Source organism: Talpa occidentalis, unplaced genomic scaffold (assembly GCF_014898055.3).
Source record: "Talpa occidentalis isolate TD23 unplaced genomic scaffold, MPIMG_talOcc4v2.1 talOcc4.14, whole genome shotgun sequence".
Classification (NCBI taxonomy): Eukaryota; Metazoa; Chordata; class Mammalia; order Eulipotyphla; family Talpidae; genus Talpa; species Talpa occidentalis.
The window spans coordinates 35,478,896-35,497,753 of NW_023601433.1; the positions used below are offsets into that span (position 1 = coordinate 35,478,896).

Below are 18,858 nucleotides of genomic sequence, written 5' to 3' on the forward strand. Positions count from 1 at the left end.
CTCTTATCATCACTTATCATCAGGGAAATGAAAATCAAAACCATAATGAGATACCACTTTATGTGATAATAGTCCATATTAAAAAACCCAGACACTAGTGCAGGCAAGGGTGTGGAGAAAAAGGATCTCTCTTACACTGGTGGGAATGTAGACTGGAGACCCTAAGAAAAAAGTGTGGAGACTCCTCAAAGAATGGATTTACTATGTGACCCAGCAATTCTACTCCTAGATATCTACCCAAACTGGCCACTCCTATGACTACTGCAGCACTATTTACATTAGCTAAACTGCCAGCATAAGTGCCCCAAACCAGATGAACAGATCAAGAAGATGTGGTGTGTATATATACAATGGAATAGTACTCAGCATTCAAAAAAGATAAACTCATGCCATTTGTGGCAACATGGATGAAGCTGGGAAGGGATTATATTAAACAAAGTAAGTCAGAAGGTGAAAGATAAATACCGGATAGTTTCTTTTCTATATAGAGAAACCAAACAAAAGGCTAGACAAAGGCCACCCTGAAAGCTGAACAAAAATCTGAGGCATCTAGGAGGGCATGGGGAGAAGGAGAAGGAGAAGGAGGAGAAGAGTGAAAACAGTAATGGGGAAGAGCACGCTGGACAATGACTAAGGCTAACAGATGGGGATGCGATGGGGTGGGAGCAAAGGGGTAAGGAGGGTTTACTAGAGGATTACCAAGGCTTTGGTGGTGGGTTTGGTAAAAAAAACACACAATTGTAGAGGTGTAAACCTACACTCCATATTCTGTGATGTAAATCAACTGTACCTCAATAAATAGAACTTAAAAAGAAATGTACTGATACATATGCTAAGGACCTAAAGAGAGAAAAAAACATTGTTACTGTGCACCATCACCATTTAAAAATCTTTTTAGGGCCTCCCCTGGCGTTGCAGTGGTTGAGTGCTGGGCTGCAAAGCTGCCTCAGCCTCTGCAGCACTGGTTCGATCCCCGACCTCTGGTGAGGGTCCCACATGGTGTGACAGACCTCTCCTGCCTCGCCTGCTGCTCCCCTCAGCAGTGTATTTCATCAGTCTGCCTGTTTTGTCAGTCTGCCTGTTCTGTTCCCCACTCTGGTTCTGGTGAATTTTCTCACCATGCCATGCTTCTGACTGTACCCAGTGCTTGTATAAATAAATAAATCTTTAAAATAAAATAAATAAATAAAAATCTTTTCTAAAAAGTACTATAGCTGAGGGGAGAGGGAGGTTAAAAAAAAAAACCACTACTAGGCCTCACCTGGTGGTGCAGCGGTTGAGCGCTGGGCTGTGTAGCTGCCCACAGCCTCTGCAGTGCTGGTTCAATTCCTGGCCACTGGTGAGGGTCCCACATGGTGCAACAGAACTCTCCTGCCTGCGCCCACTGCTCCCCTCAGCAGTGTATATCATCAGTCTGCCAGTTCTGTTCCCCGCTCTGGCTCTGGTGAATTCTCTCACCCTCCCACGCTTCTGACTGTACCCAGTGCTTGCATAAATAAATAAATAAATAAATAAATAAATAAATAAATCTTTTTTAAAAAATACTATTTTCTTTAAAAGCCCCATTAAATTTTCACAATCATACTAATAAATAGATGTATTCTTTGCCAAGTGTCCCAAAGAATGGACAAAAATAAGTCACCTATCTTCTATATAACATATTTCATTGTCATTTATCATATTAAAATTGAAATTGTAAACAAAATATAATTTCTCTATTCTTTTATTATGCAGCAGGACTAAAAAACGTTTTTCCCCCAAAATAAAGCAAAATCTAGCATTTGGTATACTTTAATTTTTATGAAAATTAGAATTTATAGATGAACTTTTTTCAAAACATAACTCTGTTTGTACATAGAGATATTCAAAATATTGTAACAAAAGTTTGACCACATTTATTGACATGAGAATTAAGTTTGACCACATTTATTCACATGAGAATTAAGTTATCAAACAATGCTATCTATTCTATATGGCAGGAGCAGAGTGAGGGAATGGATAGACACATCGTTTTGAGTTTGAACCAAAATTACCAACTTCTACTACTTAACAGTAACTAACTCTTTTGAATCTTAATTTTCTCATCTATAAATGGGGATGATAACTGCTCAGGAAACTATTGAGAGGAGTATATGAAATAATACAAATGGATATTGTGAATTAGAAAGTGCTTGTCATATGCAAAGTAATTTTAATAGCAGTAACATTAAATATGTACTACTCAAAACAAAGGAAGTACAATTTTCATGCAATATTAAATTTAATGCCTTTTATTCATGGCCAAGATTAATTTTTTTTTACATATTTATTATATGAAACACAGTATAATCATCTTTCATATAAACATATGCAAATTTGAGTCTCCTTAGCATAGTATAGCGTTTCTCAATCGTAACACTAATAATATTTTGGGTCAGATAATTCTTTTTTGTATGTATATGGAGATAGAGGAGGGAAAAATATGCTCTACATTGCAGGTGTTAGCAACAATTCTAATCTCTTGTTCTTTATCTACTAGATACTAGTAATTACCTCCAATCCCCTACCATTTGAAATGATCAAAATGTTTTCAGTTATTGCCAAATTCCTTATGAAGAGAGACAGAATTGATTCAGCTGAGTACTGAGCTAAAGAATAAACATTTCTAACCTAAGTGCTTGTTTATGGTTTTCATAAAACCATTCTAGATTGCTAGTATCTACTAATAGGATTAAATCTACAAAAATTTGGATATACATTTTTCTGCTTATTATCTTACTCAAAGATATCTTAAAAATATATTTTAAAGTAAGTACTCTTCTATAGACAGTTTAGTAAATACCAACAATCTTTAATTAAGCTCAAATTATTGAAAAGTGTCATAATGAGTATCTCTGAAGGGAACAGTAAAACTAATTTCAGTATCACTAAGGTAGTCACAATTAAAATTCAATTTTACTTCATGCTATGCTAATTTTCTGAATTACTTGAAAGTCTTATTTTAAAAGTGTATCATGTGAAACTTCGGCTTCAACTTCTCTGCACTGAGATCTCATTCTCAAAATATAATCCCTAAGACTTAAATTATTTACAGACAATTAAAGGGAGAGAATATTAATTATACTAGTAGCTAGAACTACAAGAGGAGGAGCCAGAAATTTCAAATCTAACTAGTGTTACTTTTCAAAGTGAAGAAAAATATTTTATAGCAATTCCAGCTGTTGAGCATAAACATATGGAAGGCTGATGTAATTACCTGCAACATGAGCTCACAGTCATCTCTTCCAACAAAAATCATTTCTCGTGGCAGCCTGTGGCGAGTGCCTCCACTGCTCACCAAAAACCAAGATGTTAAGCTCATTTTCTGCTTCGCTTCTAAGTCTTTGGCAAAGTTACATCATCCTGCAGAAAGATATTCAGAAAAACATACATTTAGATAATTTTAGTTTAGTATCTATTCACCAAACTTAAGTGCATTCAACATTTACTCTTGACTAAATAAATGCAGTCCACAAAGTCCCACCAAAGAACTTATCTACTAAATTCTTATCAGTAAAGTTAATCCACAGACTCTAATTATGTGTTCATCAAAAAGGAAATGATTAGGCAATTAAGTAGGTTGACAACATTCATGAAACTCCTGAAAGGTTTTAAACATAAAGTCTATAATCCTTAAGTAAAAAATTATATATTAACCTCAGTAAACATTAACATTAACATGTAAATATCAGGGCCTCCCTGGTGTTGCAGCAGGTTGAGTACAGTGCTGTGAAGCTGTCTGCAGCATCTGCAGTGCCAGTTCAATTCCTGGCTGGCCAGGGAGCTACCCACATGGTGTGGCAGACCTCTCCTGTCTTGCCCACTGCTCCCCTCAGCAGTGCCTTCAGTCCATCTGCCTGTCCTGCTCCCTGCTCTGTCTCTGGTGAAACCTCTCACCCTCCCGTGCCTCTGACCTGTACCCCAGCTCTTGTATAAATAATCTTTAAAAAAATATATGTAAATGTCTAATTTATAAATGGTTTGGAAAAGACAGACAAAAGGTCTTGTTTCTTGCAGTGATTCTGGATTAGTCAAGAAAACATGGTGTAGAGTAGATTTTTCTGAGTTATAATCTTGTACTTTCTAAGTGGTTCTAAGAAAATACACATTTAGATATCCTATCTGGAAAAAGAAAAAGAGAGATAAAATGAGATATAGATATAATATCTCATAGTACCCAACATTTAGGGCCCTAGCTGTTCATTTTCATTTCTTGCTCTCTTTCCAGTATTTTCTGCCAAATAATACCCTGAGGACATATTTTGAGACTGGTAAGAAATCTATCAGACAATGAACATATAACCTTTGTCAATACTCAAAGTATTCATAAGGGAATATTTTAATATAAAAATTATGACATACAATATGATTGATGGCCACTCATAAAATTAAAGTGTTAACTTTTATTTCATGCATATTCAATTCTCAAGCAACAAATTTAATGTGTCACTGATTAAAATTCTCACATTTTCTCAAAGAAACAGACTGCAGGGTAACAATGCGGATCTTAAGTCTGAACTGTATGGAAAATCATTGATTTGTATGAGGATTTCAGTTGTAGGCCTTCTTATGTGCTCAAATACAACCGGAAACCTTTGTCCTGTGACTCTGCAAGTCTTCTATTAAAGGCAGGGTATACTTTCCAACTCCAGAATTCCGGGATCTGCCACATGACTAGTTTGGGCAAATAGGATAACGATTGTAGCTGCGATGCAAGAAGAAGGTAAAGTGAACGTGAACAACTGGGCTTGCATTTTTTGCATCTCTGTTATCACTGAAAAAAAGAACATGTTCTAGCTACTCTTGGTTCACTGAGAATGAAAGATATGAAGAATAAGGAGGGACCTAACACAACTTGAGCAAGGCCCTGAGAATACCATCTAATATCAAGCAGAACAACAGATTTCTGAGCAAGAATAAAGATCACTGTTGTTCTAAGCCACTGAGCAATGTGGGGTGATTTGCTTCATCATTGACTAATGTACAATGTCTTAAAAAGTCATTCACAGTCCTATATACTCACTTGATTATTTTTAGAAATAATAAACAAATGGAATTTTTGTTGAAGTTGTCCCCCTTTCCCCAGTTTACTCTTTTCATGATAGTAACAACTATTTGCATAATTAAATGTAAAGATGTTATATATTACAGAACTACAAACTGTAAATGAGGGAAGCTCTCTGTTTAAGAATGAGCCTAACAACTATAGAATCCAGCAGTGGATTCTAACAACTATAGAATCCAGCAGTGGAGCCTAACAACTATAGAATCCAGCAGATGCAAAAGGACCTTATTTGGCAAAAAGGTCAACATTTTTATTTTTTTCTTCTATGCAACAGTTCAATTTATCCATAAGAAATCCCCCACTCTTACCCCATACTGGGCAACAAACACACTACTGCTGTTGTAGGAGCTGAGCCAAGGCGTGGTGGGGGGAATTCACCATTCCCTATGCATAGTTTCTACATAGTAAACTCCTTGGTTAAACACAGCATTTTACCCCAAGACTGAGAAAACCAAAAAAACAGCCTGGACAAGTGAGTTTATGAAGGCACGTGAGGAAAGTAAGGCCGAGGAAATGTTCACACAGCCAAGACCAGTGTTCTAACCCACACTGTCTGATTTAGATTTACTGGACAGCTCACAGCATCTTTTATTTGTCCTCTGCATCCTCCCAGCAGGAGCTATTGTCAATTTATTTGTTTTTGCAAAATAACTTGAAATTAAAAGCAAGTTACCCAATCTTACCCTCCTCAGATCTGATCCCATTTTTTAATGTTTCTTCTGATGATTACCTCCATCCTCATAAATAGAATTCGTATTCTATCAATTTTATTTTTATGTATTTAGCCTACAACGATCCTTTATATCCTCTTATCCTTTTCCTACCCCCACCCCCTTAACCTCAGAGCACTCAATGTTTTCTGATGTTCACTTGTTTTTTTAATTGAATCATCTATTTTGTAAATTTGTTCAATACTTGTTTTTACTATTCTGACTTGCTTTTCCACATATAATTCTCTCAAATTCTTTCCATTATGTTGAAAATGGCTGCATTATCTTCTCTCATACTATAAAGTGCTCCATGGTGTGAATATACCACATCTTCTTGATCCAAGAAATGCCTGCTGATGGGCATTGAGGCTGCTTCCAAGTAGTAACTATTTAAATGATGTATGAACACTGTGGAACATAAGGGTTCCTACGTTGATGGTTTAGTATCCTTCGGCTATATGCCAAGAGGAAGACTGCTGATGGATCATAGAATATTTGCATTTTTAGTTTTTTAAAGGTTAATCAAGATTGTTTCCCAGTTTACATTCCACCTAAGTGTACTTTATATGGACTTTTAACTGATCTTCTTTTCATTCCATACCTGATTCCTGCCTTCCAAGGTGGCTGGTATCTCATACTGCACATTAAAAGGATGGTTCATCATACAAAAGTCATAGTAAGAGACAATATTAATAGAATGTATAAAAAGAAGAAACTCACATGATAATTTCAACTGTTGCAGAAAAACATCTGACAAAATTGTAAACCCTTTCATGATGAAAACAGTAAACTGAAATTGGAGGGGACTTCCTAAACATGATAAAGGACAAATACTTTAAAAAGTCCAGAGTTAACATCATACTCAATGACTAAAGACTGAAACTTTTAGCCCTAAAATCAGGAACAGGCCAATAACATCTACTTTCACCATATCTATTTAACGTAACACTGGAAGTCCTAATCAGACTAATTAGGTAAGAAAGAAAAATTAAAGGCACCAAAATTGTAATAGAAGTAAAATCAGTCTCTCAAAGGAATTCAGAAAAGTGATAGGGTATGATATCAAGTGAAACATCAGTCATGTTTCTTTTTATCAGTAAAAAACAATCCAAAAAGGAAATTAAAGGGAAAAATCCATTTATAGCAGCACCAAAAAAGAATACTTAGGGATATACATACCGTAATGGCCCAAAGATTTGTACACAAAACACTGCTGACTATTTTGAATGTCATAAATTAATGTAAAGAGCTTTAGTTATCACGGATTTGAAGGCTTAATACTGTTAAGATGACAAGGCTACCCAAAGCAATCTAAAGATTCAATGCATTCTTCACCATATTCCCAACAGCACTGTTTGAAGAAATAGAAAAATGTATCAAAAAATTCATATGGAATCTCAAGGGAGCCCACACAACCAAAATCATCTTTAAAAAGAAAAACAAAGTTGAAGGACACATATTTTTTGGTTTTAAAACTTGCTACAAAGCTACAATAATTAAAATAGTGATGCTGGCATAAATGCATATGTACATATACACTAAGAGAATAGACTTGAAAGCCTGGAAATAAACTTTTACATATATGGTCTATTAATATTTGACAAGGATGCCCATACCACTTAATGGGACAAAGGCAGTCTTTTCAACAAATTGTACTGGGAAAACTGAATATCTACATGCAAATGAAATAAAGTTGGACTCTTACCTAATACTATGTACAAAAGTTAATTCAAAATGGATCAAGTTCTTAAACATAGAAAGTAAAACTGTCTAAAACTCTTAGGGAAAAAAAAAGGAAAATCTGCATGACCTTGTATTTGGTAAAACCTTCTGAAAGATGACACTAAAAATTTTAAAACTTTTGTGCAACAATGAACTGATCATGAGTGATAAGGGATTAACATCCAGAATATTAATCATTGAGGAAATCAAAATCAAAATGACAGATACTATTTCACATCCACTAGGATGGCTATTATCAAAAAATGAAAATATATGTTGGCAAAGATGTGGAGAATTTAGAATCCTTATGCATTTATGGTGGGGATATAAAGAGGTAAAGCCACTGCAGTTTTACAAAACAGTAAACAGAATTTCTGTATCATTCAGCAATACCACTCCTGGCTATATACTCAAAAGAATTAAAAAGCATGGACTCAGATACTTGCACACCAATGTTCACTGCAGCACTTTTCACAAAAGTTAAAAGGTGAAAGCAACCCAATACCCATGTACAAATGAATAAACAAACTGTGCTTACATACATACAATATATTATTCAGTCATAAATTGAATGATTCTGGAGCAGATTCTGCTAAGTGAAATAACTGAGATACAAAAGGACTCTACTTACATGTAACACTGAAATAGCAATTTCATACAGACAGTTAAGAAGGGGCTGGGGAGAGGAGAATGGGAAGTTACAATTGAATTTGTACGAAGTTTCCATTTGGGATGATGAGAATGCTGTAGAAATAGTAATAGCATTTGCACACTGTGAATGAATTATTGTCACTGAATTGTACACCTAAAAGTAGTTAATATGGTAAATTTTATATTATGTATATTATACCATGCGTAACAAAAAAGTGGATAAAACAAGTCACTCTGCCTTCATTTCTCTGTTTTGACGTTGAAGACATAAACAATTATTTTGTTTACTTTGGTATTTGTTTTTATAGTGAAGCAAACTATTCCAGAAATTCAAGTTTTTGATGAACAAAGAGTTTTTTCCCCTTACAGGAGGGACTGGCAACTTTGATCTTCTGCCTAATTTTGTGAAAAGTTTTACTGGAATACAGACAAGACTTACGCATTATCACAGCCAGCTAGAGTAGGCTTTTCTGGTTCTTTACAGAAAAACTTTGCCACCCCTGCATTAAAAAGTGTCAATGCCAGGGACTCCCCGGTGGCGCAGTGGTTGAGAGCTGGGTTGCGAAGCTGCCCTCAGCCTCTGCAGCACTGGTATGATCCCCGGCAGCCAGGCGAGGGTCCCACATGGCGCACAGACCTCTCCTGCTGCCCGCTGCTCCCCTCAGCAGTGTACTTCGTCAGTCTGCCTGTTGTGCTCTCTGCTCTGGCTCTGGTGAATTCTCTCACCTTCCCGCACTACTGACTGTACCCAGTGCTTGTATATATAAATAAAAATAAATCTTAAAAAAAAAAAAGTGTCAATACCAGTTTTTAGTTTTACAATTTGGATTTGAAAGTATTTTAGAACATATTTCATATTTACTCACCCTTTACAATTCAAAAGACTGAACATTATATTTAACTATTAGTGGCTCATGATTTGTACTATTACCACATTAAACTACCTTGTAAAAATCATGATCCTTATAACTTAGAAATATATTAAGTAAGGAAATGGATATATCTGTCCTAATTCTATCTAGTTTTACTTTTCTGAGACCCTGTACTCACATTCTTTATGTTTTTTCTGTCTTCTTCCTTCTTATCAGTAGTCATTATTCATTGTAATAACCCCACTACTTCCTTCAAGGCTTTGAAAACAACCTAGTAAGTATATTGCAGCTAGATTCAAATGTACAAATACAATCTGAATGAGAGGTCTTTTGAATGAACAATGTGTATTTTCACTAACAGCCTTTGAAATTCTGTCATGCTGATGGCTTTGGGATCTTTAGTTAGTAGGCAGAATTCCACAGGTGACACACTATTGTGAAAGTGGTATTTTCCAAATTAAAAATTAAATTAAATAATACTGGAATTCTTTTTTTTAAAGATTTATTTATTTATACAAGAACCGGGGTATAGGCCGGATGCACAGGAGGGTGAGAAGATTCACCAGAGACAGAGCAGGGAACAGAACAGGCAGACTGACGAAATACACTGCTGAGGGGAGCAGTGGGCACAACAGGAGAGGTCTGCTGCACCATATGGGATTCTCGCCAGCCGGCTGAGATAGAACCCGCGCTGCAGAGGCTGCGGACAGCTTCACAGTGAGGCGCTCAACTGACTGTGCCACCGGGAAGGCCCAATACTGGAATTCTTTTAATTAAAAGAGTAATTTGATATACCCAGGGAACTGTTATATACTATCGGACATAACAGAAGAATTTTATCTAATGGGGAATTTAACAGACTAAAAGATTAGCCAAAAACTTACAAAGTTTTCATGGATTAGACTGTACGGCATATGTTGCTCCACTGATCATGAAATATATAGTCAACATTTGTATATATGACTTAGGTTTAAAAAAAAAAAAACAAATTAGTGGCCTCCTTGGTGGTGCAAGGGGCCAAGCATCACACTATGAAGCAGTCTGCAGCCTCTGCAGCACAAGTTCGATCCCTGGCCAGCCAGGGAGCAACCCACATGGCAGCAGACCTTTCCTGACTTGCCCGCTGCTCCCCTCAGCAGCCTACTTCAGTCAATCTGCCTGTTTTGTTCCCCACTCTGTCTCTGGTGATTCTTCTCACCCCCTGCATCTCTGGCCTGTATCCCAGCTCTTGTATTCATAAATAAGCAAATCTTTAAATAAATAAATAAATAAAACAAGATTAGAGTCCTAATAATGTTGTATACATAATTCTGGGGAAAAAAAAAAAATCTCTAAATATACATGTGTGCTGGGTTTTAATTATAAATAGTAAAAATTCCATGAAATCTCACTTGAGAATTAGAAATATTAAAGACTTTCTATCATTGAGCAATTAATACAATTTTCTTTGCTTCACTTAAAACGATTAACAATATAACTAAAGCACAACTCCAAATTCTTTCATTTTCCACATCAGCAATCCTATTTTTTCTAACACTGTAATAACTCCATCTTAAAAGCCTACAATCTTAGATATGCAGACTAAATACGAAATTATATTAATGTCTACTTTCTGTGCTGATTGATTTCAGAATATAAGAAATCCCAGAATATGACAAAGTACAAACCTAATAGACCTTGCCTTTCTTTTAAGTCTTTCCCCTTAGTAGAGGAAGCCAGTCTTTTCTATGTGCCCTACAACACTTTGTTCAAACACCTACTACTACACTGTTTTTTAAACTACAATTTATTGCACTGATGATTTTTCATTTTTACTATATGGCTATGTCTCCAGTTGGTTAACGTTCTGAAGACAGGAAAAGTCTATCTTCCTCAAGACCCCCTCTCTTCTTTCAGTAAATACTTATTGAGAACCCAGTACCTGGAGCATTTGGGTTATAACAAAGATGAAAAACCTTGTCACAAAGAACCAGGTCCTTAAGAAATGCTGATCAGGGCCTCTCCTGGTGGCACAGGCGGTTGAGCACCACACTGTGAAGCTGTCTGCAGCCTCTGCAGTGTGGTTTCGATCCCCCACGACAGCGAGAGTCCCACAGGGCGCTGCAGATCTCTCCTGTGGTACCCGATGCTCCCCTCAGCACTGTATTTCGTCAGTCTGCCTGTTCTGTTCCCTGCTTTGTCTCTGGTGAATCCTCTCACCCTCCCACGATTCTGCCCTGCACCCTGGTTCTTGTATAAATAAATAAATCTTAAAAAAAAAAAAAAATGCTGATCAGTAGGTGCAATGACTAAGCTATGTATAGAGTAATACCCAACCAAAGAGCAACTTGTCATTACTCCAGACTGGGATAAGGACACTGGGGTATCATTCCAAGTCAGTAAAGACCTGAAATACAGAAACATTTGTTCATCTCTGTATTCACCTCTAGTGAGTGAGTGACAGGATTTTTTAAAAAATAGATTTATTTATTCATGCATACAAAAACCAGGGTATAGGCCAGATGTGTGCGGGAGGGCGAGAGGATTCACCAGAGACAGAGCAGGGAACAGAACAGGCAGACTGACCAAAATACACTGCTGAGGGGAGCAGTGGGCAAGACAGGAGAGGTCTGCTGTGCCAAGTGGGTATCTTGCCTGCTGGCCAGTATTGAACTCGCACTGCAGAGACTGCTGTCATCTTCACAGGCTGCCTGCGCCACCAAGGAGGCCCTGACAGGATATTTTCAATGCATTAATGAATAGTTCTGGAGCTGCTACAAATCTAGAGATAAGAATAATATGGAAATCACCAGTGAAAGAAAGTGAGAAATTGTTTAACCTTTGCTAAAATTAAATCTTGCTAGTAAGTCCTAATTATTCCTTCTGTTCAGCTGCCTAGCTCATATTCTTTATCTCCTTTTCACTTATGTTTCTCTTTAGAGCTCTTGAAAAAATGTTGAAGTTCTGACATTCGGAGGTTAGACGGAAAGTAAACTGGCCCAATGTAACAGTCTAATTTCCATGCTCCTGGTACCTATAATTAGCTTTTAAAATGGACTCCCCTGTTGGATCAGAACTCACTTCAGGACCCAGTGAACTAAAAATTTAATGTGCAACCTTTAAATTAAAAAAAAAAAAATTAAAACTCTATAGATTTTCAATGGTGCACACAGCTTGACTATACTTCTAAAGTTTCAACATTATGTATATTTTACTGCTGCTGTTTATATTAGAAAATGCTGTTTCCAGTCACTTATAATTCAGACTGACCCTTGATGGCAAAAAAGAGTCAAAATGACCTTAAAGTATTAAAATGTTAGAGCTGTGAGACAGTCAACAATGAGGCAGTAGACATAGAATAACATCACAATAGAACTTAGAAATAATGCATCACATAACACAAGGCAAAGAACTGGTTTTCTCAAATTATTAGCTTTTAGGGGAAAAAACTACTATATAAATGATCACCAGTGTATGCAATTATTGGAGCTAAAACACATGTTAAGGGCAGTCTATCCTTATGCTTCTGGCAATCAGTTGGCTGATTCATCGCCAGATGGCTTTACAAAGAATTAACTTCTTTCTACACCACAATTCCAGCTATTGCAGAGTAGGAATAACTGGCCTCACTTTAAGATTATGAAACTGTACAGGTGAAAATGCTTTCCTCTAACCTGTGCAATTCTTATTTTAATAAAATAGTACCTTTTTTAAAAAGATTTATTTATTTATGCATATAAGAACTGGGGTATAGGCCAGAGGTGTGGAGGGTGAGAGTATTCGCCAAAGACAGAGTGGGGAACAAAACAGGCAGACTGACTGAAATACACTGCTGAGGGGAGCAGCAGGTGAGTCAGGAGAGGTCTCCTGTGCCATCTGGGCCGCTCCCTGGCCGGGGATCGAACTCATGCTGCAGTGGTTGCAGATTGCTTCAGAGATCATGTCTAACCCCTTGCGCCACCAGGGAGGCCCTAAAATCATACCTATTTTTACATACATGTGACAATCTTTTTTCTAGTACCAGGAGGTATGAAAGGATGACAATAATCTCCAGGGTGTTAGCTCAGTCCCTAGCTGTTTCCTGAGTGAATAAATAATAGGAGAAAGAAGATATGATTCAATTAAGAAAACAAATGAAGGAAAAGTGAAAAACTCCACCTCCTGAAATTGTCACTTGAGCCAAGAGAAAGTTTATATATTAAAATAAACTGAACAATTACATCAACTACTATACAGGTCTTCATAACTTGTACCATGTCTTCTTAAAAAGTTTCCTTAAGGTTTGTTTTTATTTTAAAATTTACGTTCCCAAATATGTGAGGAGGGGATGAAATAGAGATTTCCTAATACCTTCAGTCCCCACACATACGTAGCTTCCACCTGTGAGCAGCATCCCCCATCAGAATAATGCAGTGTTTTATAATTATTGAAGCTACACTGATACAGTTATCACACAAAGTCTACAGTTAACATCACTGTTGGTACTGTGCATTCTATGGGTTCAGACAATTGTATGATGGTGGGTATTCACCATCATGGTACCAAGAGTATTTTCATCACCCTAAAAATTCTCTGTGCTCTGTGTATTCATTTCTTCCCCAAACAGCTTCCAATCTTTTTACTGTTACCATAATTTTGCTTTTTCTAGAATGTCATATAATTGGGATAATATGTAGACTTTTCAGACTGACATCTTTCACTTAGTAATATACATTTAGTATTCCTCTATGTCTTTTCAAGCCCTGATAGCTCATTTTATTTCAGCACTGAATAATATAGTTTATTGTTTAGATGTACTATAGTTTATTCATCTTGGTGGCTTTCAAGTTTAGGCAACTGAATAAGGCCATTATATATACAATGTGTTTTTATCCCAGCATATCAAGTACACAAAAGATACATGAATAAAATTGCAACAAATATATACATTCTGGATACAGATTTCTTATTTCACCCCTACCAAACTCCTAACAGAATAAATCTTCAACACTAAACAAAGTCTCTGAAAACTTCTGACAACATATTTTCCTGAACATGAAAAAAAGAATTGGGGTTGCATTTTAGCTAATGACTTCAGATAAGGAAGATGCATATATGACTGATTAATCATACTTATAAAAACAAATAGACATAATTTTTTATATTTTATGTATAAAAGGATATACTGATTATTTACTATCTGTCAGAAACTTCACACACACACACACACTCTCTCTCACTGAAAAGTTATGTAAATCTTGAAAAATGGATATAAACATTTTATATAGTACTAAGCCATATAGATAACAGGGAGATTGGTGATCAAGACAAAATATTCCTGATCACAGAGAACAAACAATTGCTAAGTAAATGAATAAAAAAAACTTCAGTAATAATGGAAAGCTAGGAAGCAACATGTAAAAAACAAAGGAAACTGAATGATGTAAGTTTTAGGGTGGTGCTATTCAGGCTGGGTGGTCCAAGGAGACATCTCTGAGAAATGACATACATTAGATTATATTTAAAAAAAAAATCAGCTCTGCCGTATAATTAACTTGACCTGGAACAGATAATAAAATACACTCTTGGGAAAGCATTCTTTTAAATCCTCACTCCCACTTGAAACTGTATGGTTAATCCAAAAAAACAAATGCACAGCTGTGCTTTTTTTGGATACCTACCAAGATGCTTATTTCACGCTCATGTGAATAAACTCTGTATTGGGAAAATTTCTGCTTCACATACTCATGGTCATTGTGGAATGAGTGTACCAAATCTTACCTCTCTCATTTACATGCATATTACATAATAATATACATTATTAATTAAATCCATTTAAAGAACAGCAAAGCAAACATGTAGTGAGGAAAATTTATAATTTACCTGAAACAGCATTAAAGTGCAAAAGATTTTTCCATTAAAAAAAAATAAAGATGGTGTGCTTAGGTGCCTGAGCTACTGAGGGTCTATGTCTGGGCAGCCGAAGAGTATGGTTAGCAAGATGAACAAAGATGCGCAGATGAGAGCAGCAATTAACCAAAAGTTGATAGAAACTGGAGAAAGAGAACGCCTCAAAGAGTTGCTGAGAGCTAAATTAATTGAATGTGGCTGGAAATATCAATTGAAAGCACACTGTAAAGAGGTAATTAAAGAAAAAGGACTAGAACACGTTACTGTTGATGACTTGGTGACTGAAATCACACCAAAAGGCAGAGCCCTGGTACATGACAGTGTAAAGAAGGAACTTCTACAAAGAATAAGAACATTCCTTGCGCAGCATGCCAGCCTTTAAGATTGAATTAGATTGTGTTGTTTTGTGGTTTTATTTCTGAAAGTAAAACTTGACATAAATTAGGAATCATTTTCCAAAATAAAATCCTTTTTTGTATAATGGTATACATTTTTCAGTAATGATGTATACATTGTATTGATTTTTTTCCCTAAATGTGTTATTTTAATAAATATCTCATGAATGAAAAAAAAAATAAAGATGACACCCCAAATATAAAGCCATCTAGTATTATATATCTGAGTTTATCATACATTTTCAAGGAAGAATTAGATTTATTGGGGATGCCAGTGATTTACCAAAGTATTACTTGTTTATAAAAATTATCTTATAAAGTATTGAAAAACAAGCTATTTTTTCCTGTAAATTAGAGAGGCATTCAATTTCTTGCCAAATTTTCTCTGTCAATTTGTGAAAAATGTAATGGTTGACTTGAATTGTTTTGTAGATACATACACCTTCTTAAAAGATAATTTGTATTACACCAACAAATCAATTAAGTTTTAGATTCAAACATTTATCAAGTACTTCCTTTGTACTGTTGCTTACATCACCATTCTTTCATTTAATTCCCAAAACAAACATAGATAAAACCTTTTTACTTTCAAGCAACTGAAGTCAACAGACTTACCCAAGGTTAAATCTAATCAAATGTCATCTGGATTCAAACAGTGTGTTGAGCTTTTTCAATAAACACCCACATCTCCTTCACATTTTCTCAACTATACCTTAAAACAATGGAAGTGATACTTCCCACACACAAAGATTTTACCAAAAAAGTGTGAATAATCTCTGAAACTGTCCTTTTGAAAAATAAACTAAGACTTCATGCAAAATGCAGACTATTTCCAATCTAATTCTTACCCTCTAAAATTGTCTCCCTGAGAAGTACATAGACTATAGGAGTCAATCATTTTTTTTTTTAAATTTCTTTATTTATGCATACAAGAGCTGGGGGGCAGGACAGGGGTTGGAGGGCGTGAGAGGATTCACCAGAGACAGAGTGGGGGACAGAACTGGCAGATTGAAATACACTGCTGAGGGGAGCAGCAGGTGAGACAGAAGAGGTCTGCTGTGCCATGTGGGTCACCTCCCTGGCTGGGGGTCGAACTTATGCTGCAGTGGCTGAGGATAGCTTCATAGTACCACCAGGGAGGCCCAGGAGTCAATCAATTTATATTAAAATTAGACACCAAAAATCAGCTAATCCATAAAGAGGAAAGAAGCAAATCACATAAATTAGGAGAGAGTCTGTAAAATCTAGAATTTTAAAGGCAGTAAAGTATCTCCAGGCTTAGTGAATAACTGTATATGAGAAATTCTATTAGGCCATGTATCAGTTGAAGCAGGAAAAGTACACAAAACTGTCTCAAAGAACTGAAAAAAGAATCTACAGAAGGGAGTGACAGTGGGAATAAAACAGCATGAGTTTAGGATCTATAAGATCCTGAAAACTAAACATTTTTGGTTCACCTTTCTTAATTCATGCTATAACAATTCTACTTTTGCCATTTGTCAATGACAAATTAGCATATCGCTACCTAATATGCCCACTGAAACTAGTTTCTGTTTATAATCACTACCTTTTCTCCTTCACTCCATACACATTAACTATTTGTGGGGTATGTATAAATTATGCCCATCACATGTATAAGCACAATGTATGAAAACTGAAATCAAACTTTAAAGTGGAGAATAATGATAAAGCCTGTTTTCAGCAAAGATATATTTTATCAATATATACCCAAAAAATCACTTATTTCTTAAGAATAAGTTGCTAATTATTAGTCAAAATTATGCAATATTTCTTTTTACCTTCATGTTAAACTATAGTGCACATAAATACCTCTATAGATTGAATACTGGGATCAAGATGGTGACATAACATGTTTCTTGCTTTGCTCCTGCAAGTATTAGCATCAATGAACACATCAATAATGAGACAAAATTCAACAAGGAATCAGAACACTTTATAGGACACTGTATCCAAATAATCTGAGCAGAAATTCTTAAGTGCACACAGAACATTCTTGAGGACAGACCACATACTGAATCACAAAACATGTGTCAATGAATTAAGGAAGCTTGACATTACCACTTACTAAGCTTGACTATAATGCCATCAATTAGAAATTAACCACAAAAGCAGGAAAAACTTGTAATATTTTGAAACTAAAAATTATTACTGAATGTCTACTTGTCATGAAAAAATCAAAAGAGAATAAAATTATAGCTGGAGCGAAACAATAAAGACACGAGCTACCAGAATCTATGGGACTAAATAAAAGGAGTGCTAAGAGGAAAGTATCTATTAAGCCCACATCAAAAAACAGGAAGAGCTCAAACAAATCATCTAAACATAAACCTTAAGGAACTATAAAAAGATGAGCCAAACCAAAAATTAGAAGGAAGAAAATTATAAAAATTAGAGATATAAGTGAGTCAGAAATAAAAGACAATCCAAAAGATTAATGAAATTAAAAGCTGATTCTTTGAAAAAGTGAAGGAAAAAAAAAATTAAAAAAAAAAAAAAACACCAGGCAAAACTCTGGCTAGAAACACTAGGAAAATAAAAAGCTTCAAAATTGAAGAAGTTACAAAAGACACCTCATAAGTACAGTGAACATAGGAGACTACCATGAAGGTCTTAATTTCAACAAACTGGAAAATCTGGAAGGAACAGACAAATTCTTAAAAGCATAAAAAACTCCAAGAGTATACCTGTTAGAGGATAATCCAGAAGAATTAACCAAGAAAAAAGGTGAATTAGGAAGAAAATTCTGAGCCCAGTACAAGATGGTTTCACAAGTGAAATCTATCGAACTTTCAAAGACAAACTAATACTTATCCCTCTCAAAAGCTTCCAAAACAAGAGAAGAGGAAATGCTGCCTAACACATTCTATGAGGTTAGTATTACTGATATCAAAGGCAAAAAAGGACATCACAAAAAAAGAAAATTAGACCACTATTCCTGAAGAAAATCTTTGCAAAAATACCCCATAAATTATTAGCAAACCAAATCCAACAATACATTAAAAGGAACCATAACAAAGTGGAATTTATTCCAGGAAGCAAGGATGGTTCAACATCTGCAAAACTACAGCATTCACCACATCAACAAGAGGAAAGATAAATATCACATGATTATATTAGCAGATACAGAGAAAACATCTGACAAGATTCAGCATTCATTTATTATAAAATCTCTTACAACAGGGCTACAAGGAACATACCTAAATACACGAATGGCCATATACAAGAAATCTACAACTAATAACAGTTAATGGTGAAAAACTGAAAGTTTGTACTCTAAGATCATATACAAGACAAGGATGGCCACTTTCACAAATACTATTCAACAAAATATTAGAAGTACTACTTGAACAATTAGGCAATAGAAAGATATAGAAGAAATCCAAGCTGGGAAAGAAGTAATAGCTATCACTATTTGTAGATAAAATGATAATATACCTAGAAAACACTACAAACACCACTGAAAAATTTTACTAGAAATCACCAGTAAAGTGGCAAGCTACAAAATCAATATATAAAAATCAAAGGCATCCCTATAT

General features: G+C 35.5%; 2 protein-coding genes across 13 annotated transcripts in view; one reads left to right on the plus strand and one right to left on the minus strand.

Moving 5' to 3' along the window:
* The window catches only part of CEP170 (centrosomal protein 170), a 136,739-nt gene that overhangs the window by 107,384 nt on the left and 10,497 nt on the right, over positions 1 to 18,858 (minus strand). For 11 of the 12 annotated variants that reach the window (XM_054694936.1, XM_054694935.1, XM_054694933.1 and 8 more), the window contains exon 2: positions 3,236 to 3,381. In XM_054694936.1, coding sequence (XP_054550911.1) covers positions 3,236 to 3,340 — 105 coding nt within the window. In that variant the 5' untranslated portion in view covers positions 3,341 to 3,381. Of the gene's footprint in view, positions 1 to 3,235; positions 3,382 to 4,484; positions 4,703 to 18,858 lie in introns of those variants that run through there. The other variant, XM_054694927.1, reaches the window with a different exon arrangement.
* Positions 14,939 to 15,465, plus strand: LOC119244518 (transcription and mRNA export factor ENY2-like). Its single transcript, XM_037510298.2, has one exon. The coding sequence runs from the start codon at positions 14,965 to 14,967 to the stop codon at positions 15,286 to 15,288; it is 324 nt and encodes a 107-aa protein (XP_037366195.1). The 5' UTR covers positions 14,939 to 14,964; the 3' UTR covers positions 15,289 to 15,465.

Bases quoted from the DNA above. Each gene is read 5' to 3' on its own strand.
- LOC119244518 (XM_037510298.2), top strand. From the start codon at position 14,965: ATGTCTGGGCAGCCGAAGAGTATGGTTAGCAAGATGAACAAAGATGCG.